At 39.8% G+C, this 11,467-nt stretch overlaps 1 protein-coding gene across 3 annotated transcripts in view; it reads left to right on the forward strand.

Annotated features, from left to right (window-relative positions):
* Nucleotides 1–224: 224 nt before the first annotated feature.
* Nucleotides 225–11,467, forward strand: part of LOC137989394 (proto-oncogene tyrosine-protein kinase receptor Ret-like) — a 39,782-nt gene continuing 28,539 nt past the window's right edge. For all 3 annotated transcript variants that reach the window (XM_068835224.1, XM_068835223.1, XM_068835222.1), the window contains exons 1-4: nucleotides 225–801; nucleotides 1,440–1,715; nucleotides 8,361–8,450; nucleotides 8,786–8,905. In XM_068835224.1, the coding sequence (XP_068691325.1) occupies nucleotides 759–801; nucleotides 1,440–1,715; nucleotides 8,361–8,450; nucleotides 8,786–8,905 (529 nt within the window). In that variant the 5' untranslated portion in view covers nucleotides 225–758. The remainder of the gene's footprint in view (nucleotides 802–1,439; nucleotides 1,716–8,360; nucleotides 8,451–8,785; nucleotides 8,906–11,467) is intronic.

The following is an 11,467-nucleotide window of genomic DNA, read 5'->3' on the forward strand; positions in this document are numbered from 1 at the left end:
ATCAATTTAATTCAAATTGATTGTTTTTTTGAGAAGAAGGGAAACTGACCAGAGTACTGGGAGAAAAATCTCTCGAAGCAAAGTAGAGAACAAACAAACTCGACCCACTACGATGCCAAGTCGGGAAATCGAATCCGGGCCTCATTGGTGGGAGGTGAGGCGCGTGTTCTCTCCACTGCGCCAACGCTACCTCCTAAGTTTAGCAAGTAAGAATTTCGCTAGACTTTCGAAAAGTCCTTCGTCTAGATACGCGCGGAACGAAGGACTTTTCATACTTGATTGGCGCCAATTTAGCGACCCAAAAACGGGTCGCTGAGCTAGGCCAATGAGAGTAGTCCTCGTGGACCCCAGGGGAAAGAGTTGTCAATCAAAATTTGCCACACGCTGTGAAGCGTGAGTTTCAAACATGCTACTAAGGCCACCGGATATTTCCAATTACGCGACCATCAGAAGAAAATAATTCAAGAATATCTCTCTTGCATAGATCTGTTTGTGTCTTCTCCAACCGGAGCTGGAAAAAGTCTGACCTTTGAACTGGTCCCGTACGCTTTTGGTCGTTTACTTGGAGCGGGTGGCAATGCTATCGTCCTCGTAATTCTTCCACTGATTTCACTCCTGAAAGATTTGGTCTCTAGCCGGTCGCTATGTAAAAGACAACACATTTAAAATCTTAAGTATAAACTGGTGTTTGGAAGTCCCGAGGCGATTCTCAACGACTATCGACACATTTTTCGTCGAATGGAACAAAAAAATTTAAAATGCATGTGTATTCATCGACGAGAATCATTGCATCGCTGAATGGTAAGCTTTAAGTTTCACTAAGATGTATCTTTTAATTCCGGTCTAGTACGTCTCCTACACCTGAAGCCTACCTGATCTTTCATGAGTGAAATCAATTTACTTTCTTGACGATTCGAAGCTTTCCCTTACTTGTTAATCTTTCGAATTAGTCTTTCGTTTCTATCAGCACAAATCACGCTACAAGTGTTGGTCCAAAAAATACCACTGGAGATCTCCTTTCCAAGCGGCGACTCGAGATTGAAATAAGCTTTCGTTTTACTTCATCTTTGTTTCTGATACCTTTAGCACAAAGTGAACAAATTTCCTCTTTGGAACATGTTCGACTGTTTTCGTCGGATTGCGCCATCAAGTTCACTTCTTGCGAATGACGTCATCCCCTTTTTGGCGCGAGCCGCAAATGAAAACCTTGCAAGCGAGACAAGTCGACCTCTCGCGACTTCGTCGCTCGCTCATCCACTTCGCGTACGAAAAATCACGATTCGCTCGCCGAAGCATTTTCTCCTGGGATTATCGTGAGGTCGACTTATGGCAAGTCTAGAATTTCGCCTGATCATTAATTCTCCACCCAAATTAAGTTTCGGTATTAAACCATCATCATTTAACAAAGAGTAAATAACGTTGAATGTCATCTTTTCCAGATGCACCCAACATACTTGCGTCACCCAAGACTGTCTCCTTAACTGTGAATAAGGGAACGAAGATAAGACTTTGGTGTGAGGCAGATGGAAATCCTAAACCACAGTTTGTTTGGCACAAGAACTCCGACATTATCAGCTCTGGTTTTATTAGTTCAGGGAATTCGAGTATTTTGACTCTGCATCATGCAGGTGAAGAAGAATTTGCTCGCTTTGTGTGCACTGCGAAGAACAGAATAGGATGGGACGCATTGACATTCAACGTGCACCGCGAAAAAGGTAAGTCAAAAAAGTTCACTGACAACACTATAACAGACTGTAATCCCTAAAGTTACTTCTAGTTTTGGGCCTTACTATATGGAATATTATTTTTCATTAAAAACCATGCACAAGTGAATGGTGTTTTCCGTGCATTCTCATTGGCTAGCTCGGAGATGAATACTTGCTATTCACCTCTGAGCAAACAGAGAAAAACAAAATGGCTTCCCGTTTCTCTACGGTGATCTTGGAGCAAATTATTCAACTTGCGTGGTATACATTAAAACAATCAGTAATGATTCCAAGTCCGAGTGAGGCCTAACACTACTGTGAAGATTTTTATACCCAATTATTCCATCACTTCACTTTCACCTCGGTGAATAAATGTTAATTGCTGAAGAATATTAATTTGAAATTATATCTCTTTCAAAAATGAGGCAATGCAATAATTGATATCCACAACGGCTCTCAATATGATTTTCTTTTTGAACACTAGACCGGCTATTCGAGCTATCGGTTTCCTGATGAAATAAAAAGCTTGTCATTTCAAGAACCAAAGGCGAGTGATTTGCACTCTTTTCAACGGCCCTTGGTCCCGGTTTCACTTCGGATTCTAGTTTAGCCTTTGCTTGAACAGTTTTTGTTTTTCTCAACTTTTCTGAAAACGAGTTTTAGCGAGACTGTACCAGAGCTACAAGACAGTATTAAAAATTAAAAGAATTTGCCCTTTCATGCACGTCGTTAACCATATTTCATCAAACGAGCAAAAATTCCTTCTTTTGGGCTCACCGTACGAGATGAGCCCATCTCGAGTGAAATGTTACAGTGACCAATTCATGGCCAGCCAAGAGGTTTTAAACCCTGCAGAGACGCCCAGCTACCCGCCAAGAACCTTACTGTCTGGCATATGTGTTACAACAAACATGGAAAGAACACTCCTGGAACACCAAAATTTATTGTCGGCTAAGTTCAATCAACACATTTATTCCTAATAATAATAATAATAATGATAAAAATAATAATAATAATAATAATAATAATAATAATAATGATAATGATAATAATAATAAAAATAATAATAAGAATAAGAATTATGCCATCTCTTACCTATGTGGTGATAAGTATGTTTGCTTCAAATATGAGTAACGGCGTAAATAGGACTGGAATCTTTGACGAAGGTGCTTCGCCCGACAGGGTTGCTGGGGGACAGCAGCCAGCACCCGGTCGTTATCCTGCAACTGCTGCTTAAGAGAATGGACCGAGAAAGGGAAGGAGGAAATGGTGAGTCGAGGAGAACAGGGCGTTGATGGAATGCTATTTTAAGAGCATCCCGGAGAAAAGAGGGTACCGCCAGAGAATGCTTAGGTTGTGGGATGAGAAAGGAATGGTAAAAGTGCCCTAACAGAGACTTGCAGAACAGGCCCGTACTATCTTGAAAAGTAAATGGTTCACAACTGTTGAGTTAGAAGAGATCAAGAGGAACAAGCATTGTGTGGGACAACTGTTGTAGAGGAAGCTAACACTGGTAACGAGCATGAATTACCTGTCAAGAATGCAAAGGAGATGGACTCACAGACTGCGGAAGAAGCCCAGGTATGGGGTGAACTGTGTGATGAAGCACCTCGGCAAATTCCTGAAGACCAACGGGTGATTTGGAAAAGACTGAATGAAATCAGACTGAGTCAAGACCAAGACAAAGTACCAGCTTTGAAGGAAATTGCAAAGCGAACGATAAGAGAGGAGCTCCAGGTTGTAGAAGAAGTAGCTGCCCAAATACAAACTAAAGACATCTCAGAAACCAACAGGTTACTGTATGCCACTGCTGTAGCAGTGACTGAAAGACTGGGTATCAAACCTGGAAAGAAGAAAGCAACCAAAGAACCATGGTGGAAAAGACGGCTACAAGGACAGGTGGATCAGCTGCGAAAAGACCTCAGCCGACTAGAGCAAGTCTGTAGAAATGAGTGCAGTAGGCCGAGAATCAGGAATCAGTTGTGGAGAAAGTACAAAATAGAAACCAAGGGGGTTGCAGTTGTGATTGAAGAACTGAAACAGCGTATCAGCGCAAAAGGTCATAAAATCAAGCGATACAATGATCGAATTTTGCATTAGCAGCAGAACCGGTTATTTGAGGTTAACCAGAGGCAGTTTTAAAAAGAACTTGATGACCCACAGGGAAGTGACCAACCGTCCCCTGATGCTAATGAAGCCAGAGAGTTTTGGAGAAATATTTGGGACCGGTCAGTGGAACACAGAAGAGATGCTGTTAGATTAAATGACCTAAAGGGGAAGACCCAGGTAAAAAAAAAAAACAAGATGATCTGACCATTGATATTGAAAAGCTACGAGCAATTGTAAGGAAGATCTCAAACTGGAAGGCTCCCGGCCATCTTCTGATTATGGACGACTTGAAATTATATGGAAGAAATGAGAAGGAAATAAACTCACTTGTACATACTGTCCAGGTGTTCAGCAGTGACATTGGTATGGATTTTGGAATCGAGAAGTGCGCAATGATGGTAATGAAAAGAGGCAAGCTGGATAAGTCAGAGGGCATAAGAATGCCTGATGGAATAATTATCCGAAGTATTGGAGATGATGTTGAAGGTTATAAATATCTGGGGATGTTGGAGGCCCATGACATTATGCATGACGAAGCTAGTGAAGAGAAGTATGAAGAAAGAGTATATTAGGAGGGTGAAGAAAACTTTGTCCTCAAAGCTAAATGCTGGTAATGTTATAATGGCTATTAACAGCTGGGCTGTATCTCGACTACGGTACAGTGGGGAGATTGTAAAGTGGAGAAAGAGTGAGCTTGCTGAATTGGATCGTAAGACCCGGAAACTATTAACCATTTATGCCGCTCCTCATCCCAGGTCCAACGTAAGCCGTCTGTACTTACCAAGAAGAGAAGGAGGGCCTGGACTAATTAGTGTTGAGGACGCCATAAATACTGAAGAAAGAAATATCAATGTCTAAATCAGCCAGAGCCAAGAACGTTTGCTGAAAGCTGCATGGGAGAGGAAGAATGTCGATGAAATAAAAACACCAAAGGAGTATAAGGAAAGGAATTGAGGACTGGTTTGGAAAGCAGCTGCAAGGGCAGTTCAAGAGAGATACAGAGGACCTATCTTGTGCTTCCTGGAATTGGATAAGAACTAGCGAACTGAAGAAGGAGACAGAAGGGCTTATTTTTGCCGCGCAAGACCAGGCACTAAGAACAAACGCCGTAAAAGCCAGAATCGAAAACCAAAATGTGTCATTCAAATGCAGAATGTGTGGTAGTCACGATGAAACTGTGCAGCATATTTTGTGTAGTTGCCCCAAGCTTGCGCAGACAGAATAAAAAGGATATAAAAAGAGACATGATGTTGTTGGGCGGGTCATACATTGGGAGTTGTGCAAGGAATATGGAGTTGAGTGCAGTGAGAATTGGTATGAGCATTCACCGAAAAGCATAGAACAGAATGAGGAAGTAAAACTGTTATGGGACTTTACCATCCAAACAGACCGTGAAATCCATCACAGGAGGCCAGACATTGTAATTCAGAAAAAGAAGGCAAAGGAAACAATCATTGTGGACATAGCTGTTCCCGGAGATAGCAACGTACGGCAAAAAGGAACTGAAAAGTATAAAAAGTACCAAGACCTGGCAAGAGAGATCTGGGAATCAAGGACAAGAGTGTTGCCAGTGGTAGTAGGTGCATTGGGTTCAGTGTCAAAGAAGCTGGCAGGCCACTTGGAGCAACTAAGAATTAAGGACAGAACAAGAACTATGCAAAAGTCGGCTTTCCTCGGATCGGCACATATCCTCAGAAAAGTGCTGGAAGTCTGAGGTCTCGCGATGAGACTTTACTGGATATTTTTCTCCAGGAAAAAAACTCTGTGCTCAATTATACATAACAATAATAATAATAATAATAATAATAATAATAATAATAATAACAAAACTTCTTAGCAGCACGAAGTAAGATATCGCTTTGATGATCCATACGATGTTTTTGAAATTCATATTTAATCAATACATGTTTCGGATGAAACATCATCCATCGTCAGTTGACAAATGAGAAATAAACTAAAGTTGAGCAATAAATAGTGTAACAAAGTGAGATATAACATAAATAATTAAGGATGAAGGCGAGAACAGAATAAAAACACCCAACCAAGAAACAAAACAGAAAAAAACAAACTGTTTAGGCTAAGAAAAGAAACTAATTAGTATGAAAGGGATAAATTAAGATGCTTGACTTTGGTTTTTTCTGTTTTGTTTCGTGGTTGGGTGTTTTTATTCTGTTCTCGCCTTCATCCTTAATTATTCATGTTATATCTAGTGCATTCCACGTTAGATTTTAAGCTAAAATCCGATATCGCATGAATCACGAAGCGATGAGTACGATATCGGTTTTTCGAGTGAAGTTTACTTTCGAAAATGAGTTCGAACCGCATGACTTTAAAGAGCCGAGGAAAAATACGGCAATACGACCAAGAAAGGACGAACTTCAAACAAGAGCCGCTCTTACACTTAAATAACGATTAGGTGCTTTACACAAGTTTTTGAAAACACAAGCCGGTAAAACTTCCCCCTAACCCTAAAGAGAACTCATTGCGATTGTGTGTTTATAACATAAGGGCAAAATTTTCTTGTCAAGAGTACAGATAATTACTATTTAATTACAGCAGACAGTAAGAATTCGATAATCTTTCCTAAACAAAGGAAAAACCGATTAAAACACATTTTGACAAAAAAAAACAACAAACAAACGGTTTAGTGCCCAAGGAAAGAATTTGTGGAGCAACTTCTTCCCCTAAGTATGAGCTATTACTGGTATTCTATTTTGTCGTTGTCGTTCTCTTTCGCTCTCCTTTCGTTTCTGTTCTAGTCAAAGGTCCTCCAGGCATCATGTAACCCTATCAGAGCTTCTAAAGTTATGCCAAAAAATGCAATACAGAAAAATAAGCACCTCTAAGAAAATTAAAAATAAACACTCTGCTTGACTTGGACAACTGTGAGGCTGCCAGTGTTGACCACTTTAATCATGATATGTCAAACTGGATTGAAACCAGCAAAAATGCAAAAAGAAAACATTTTCCAAACCGCTTCCCAGCTGAACACGAAAAGCGTTCACTGTGTAAGAACTATAGCTGACGTAGTATGGCCATGTAGCCGCGTCGAGCCACAGAAATCGCGCGAAAAATGAGGCCTCGCTAATATTTAGGTGAGTTAATTTGGGTGGAGTCTACAATCCAATCGAAAATCAGTACCTGGTCAGCGGTCAACTTAAAAAAAAAACCCAGCTAACTTCGGTGAGGTCTAAGCTTGAGCCCGTCATATGGTCACGTGATAGTAGTCAGCAGATAACCTTGTTTTGACACGTGTCAATTGATCAAAACATGGGTGCCCAATCAAAGATGTATACTGTAAAACTAGCATGATATTGGTCACATTAGCATACATGGATAAGTGAACGTGCGTACGTCCGTACGGACGGTCGATGACGTCATGTATCGATGAGTTACCGTATTTGCTTAACTACCATCGACCGTCCGTACGTCCGTACGTCCGCTCCGCCATGTATACCAATGTGACCTGTATCACGCTAGTGTACAGCATACATCTTTGATAGTGGACATCCATTTTATGGTCAATTGTGAAATCAAGGTCTCCGCTGACTAGTACCACGTGACAATGTTGCCGTCTCAACTTAAGAGCTCATTGAGAGCAGCTGTTTTTTTTTTTTTTGCTTCATTTTTCGTGTGCTTTCTTTGTCTTTACGCGGCTACACGGCCGTACTTCGTCAACTATAGCTCTTAACAGTCAACACTTTTCGTGTTCAGATAAAAAACGGTTTGGAAAATGTTTTCTTTCTACATTTTTGCTGGTTTCAATCCAGTTTGAAATATCATGTTAGCTGTGGTCCACACTTGTGGCTACGCAGTGTTTCAAGTCAAGCATTGGAAGGATATAAACTTAAAACTGAGTGCTAAATTTGTTTAGAGCTTTAGAGAACCTTTTATTTTCACTAACCCTGAAGGCAACAAGAATAAATAATCAGGGAGCTCCGCTTTTAGGATTATTATTATTATTATTATTATTATTGTTATTATTATTATTATTATTGTTATTATTATCATTATCATTATTATTATTGATATTGTTATTGTTATGAGTTAGAGAGTCAAGAACCTCGTTTAGCTATAACAGAGACACGTTACATGTCTTTAATTTGAACGTTTTTTTAGCAAATATTGAGTAATGTAGATTAGTCATCCTATTCTATTTTTTCATATTTTTCATTAATTTTGTCATTAATTATATGGGTTTAAATGACCAAGTTTTTTTTTGTATCTTTCGTTTTTCGATATTATTGTAATCGTCTTTGCATTTATTGTACGTTCCCTGTAATTGTTGATCAATTAATTATTATTATTATTATTATTATTATTATTATTATTATTATTATTTTACTGTTATTATTTTATATCCTCAAGTAGCTTGAGAACCGGAGTAAATTGAAAATGTACTATGGCTTTAACAACGCTTCTTTTTATTGTTTTTTTGTTTTGTTTTTGTAGTTGTTTGTTTGTTTTCTTGTTTGTTGTCGAAAGCAGGAAGGATCATGGAGCAAGATCAATAGAAGAAAACGATTTTGCTTTTTCTTTTAATAGAACCGCCTGCAAAACAATACACAGAACCACATACTGAAGCGGGAACAGTACCACGTCTTTTAGCAGCAGCTAGCAAGCCTAGTAATACAGGTTTGTTGTACGATGATAAAATGGTTCGACTTGAAACAGTGGGGGAGCGTTTTCAATAAATTACATGCTCACAGCTCTCGGCATTTGCTCAGTGTTAGAAAAGTCCTGCAATTTCTAACTTTGGTTCAATTGTGATCCAAGAACCCAGAAGAGAAGAGGAGAGAGAATGGTGAAATAATGTCGATTGATTTAAGCCCAATAAAAAAGGCTCCAGCCTGATCGGAAGGCAGCACTATTACTAGTTGACAAAGTGTTAACGCTATTAATTTAGCATAACAAAAGAAACAAAAAAAAGTTGTAGCAAATTCTAGTTTCGTTTTCCTTTCTCTGCTCAGATAACGAGAAAAGCCAAGTCCTCTTGTATGCTTCAGTATCTGGTGCTGTTGTCCTGATTGCATTTTTCGTTCTGCTTATGACCTTAATATATAGACGGCGGTCAAATAACGGAAGAAAGAGTGAGTATATTTATTTATACATTTTAAACACAAGTGCAGACAAGTGTGCTTGCATTATCAATTTGGAAGACGATGGAGCAGGGGTAGTCAAAGCAAACAATGTTTAACAATTAATCGCCGAAGGCGATGTGAATATCGGTGAATAATTGTTTTAGTATAATTACATAGGTGATTATATATATATGTATATATATATATATATATATATATATATATAAAGAAATTTTCTTCAAAAGAATAATTTATTCGTCTGTCACCCCGGCAAAGCGGCTTGCGGCCATTAAAAAAAAAAAACACACACTTTGGTAATTATCGTGTAATAATCACTTCAAGTGCAACCAATCAGCGCAGAGCATTTTCAATAATCACCTAAGAAATTGTACTAATTCGTTTTACTATAAATACACAGGTGATTGTACAAAATCGCGCGCTCTCTTGAGCTTGCCACCGTAAGTGAAGATGATTTCTCGTTGAAATGTTTTTTTTTTCTCTTTTTTTGAAATAATCACCTGTGTATTTACACTAAAACAATTATTCGCTTCAGGCTCAGTGATTATCGATAAATATTCACCTCGACTTCGTCTCGGTGAATATTCACCGATAATCACTTCGCCTTCGGCGAATAATTGTTAAATAGCTGTCCACCACGCCTTGTACATCAATCATCACTCTTTTGACTACCACCACCACCGCCAATTTCATCATCATCATCATCGTTATCATCATCCTGCTGATTGCCATCATAAATCTCCCTCCAAACATGCGCAGACATGTAGGAATAGGAAGGGGCGTTGGATCAACGTTTGTTACGTGCATGGATGAGTCACCTAAAGAGTGTAAAAAAAAGAAAAACACCTTTTCTTGGATAAGGTGATAGTCGTTGTCTGCCATTATCGAAATCATTTACAAGCAGTAATAGCAGGGTAGAACTTAAGGGAGAACCTTCACTACAACAAAAACCGATATTAAACCACCGTAAATAACAAATGCTCAGTGAGCTCATTTTCCGATCATCTCAATTCCATCAGTTTACACATCCAGTTCACTTTGGAGAAATAAAAGAGCGGCAGAATTTTATTTCTTAACATCTGCCTTCACGTGAACGAGGATGGCTCAACGAAGATCACTGTATACCGGAAACCCACTCATACTGATCAATATCTGAATTTCCATTGTAACCACCTCCTACAACATAAAAGAGCTATAATTCACACTCTGCTACTTCGAGCTCAGACCCTGGTGTCTGAAGAAGTTGGCAAGGTAAAGGAAATTCAACACGTTAAGCAAGCCTTGGACGCCAACAATTCCGAACACTGGATCTGTTTCGAGAGCTTCCGAAGAATCTGTTAGCGAGAAGAGAAGATATACTTCAGTGCCATACATTAAGGGCACTTCGAAACACCTCCAAAGAGCATTTAAGTCACACGAGGTCACAATTGTCCACACACCTTTCAATTCCTACCAACTAGTTCGAATTCGTGTTAAGGATAAAACAGAAAACGTTAAAAAGTATGGAGCAGTCTATTACATCCATTGCGAACAATGTGACAAAGATTGAGTGGGCGAGACTTCTCAGTTATTAGAAACTCGGGTAAAGGAACCTCTTTCTAGGAATTCGTCAGTTGTTCATGAATATTGCAAGCTCACGGGTCATTCAGTGGATTCCAGCAAAACAAAAGTTCTTGCCACAGAGAATAACACATTCAAACGCCACATAAGGGAGGCACTTGAGATAAGATTACGTAAGCCGTCTTTGAACAGAGACAATAGAGACCTTAAGCACCAGGACGGGAGAGGAGGACGGGAACGTCCGTTGAACGAGGAGGGCTTGGTCCACGTTCCCGTCGTGAACATGATCTATTTGTCGTTAAGCAAACAGGAACCTATAGAACGGTATAGGCGGGAAATGGGAGGTTCACTAAAGATCATGGCTGCTTTTCGCGAAGTGCAAATTGCGTTCCTTGACAGCTTTATGGACGGCGAAATAGATGACGATGAATTTCTAGTGCTTTGGCAAGTTTACCAGTCAAAAAATCTCGATCTCCCTTATGAAGTTTACGGACGAAATGGATGAAACGGAACGCAGGGCAGAATTTTGATTCGCGACGACAGACCTCCCACTTCTTGTCCCCGCCTTACGGATTCCAGACCAGTTTACCTGTGCTCAGGGAACAGTGTGTGACGGAATGGAGGGTTTGTGCATGGTATCGAGGAGAACGGCGTATCCTTGTCGCCACAGTGACCTGATTCCGCGCTTTGGAAGGCCAGTCCTGTCCTCAGTATGATTTGTAACTGTGTTGTGGACTTTATTTTCGATTCCCATGTGCATCGCATCACCAGATGGAATCCACAGTTGCTCCACCCTGCTTCTCTTCAGATGTACTGTGACACGACTTTTAGGAAAGGTGCTCTATTCAATAACTGTGACGGATTCATTGATGGAACACAATGGGCACAAGAAGATACATGCCCTAAAATTCCAGTCGGTGTCTTACCATCAGGGATGATAGCACACATGTATGGGCCAGTAGGTAATATGAAATAAATAACCAAATTCCTTAA

The sequence above is a fragment of the Montipora foliosa genome, unplaced genomic scaffold (genome assembly GCF_036669935.1).
Source record: "Montipora foliosa isolate CH-2021 unplaced genomic scaffold, ASM3666993v2 scaffold_458, whole genome shotgun sequence".
NCBI lineage: Eukaryota > Metazoa > Cnidaria > Anthozoa > Scleractinia > Acroporidae > Montipora > Montipora foliosa.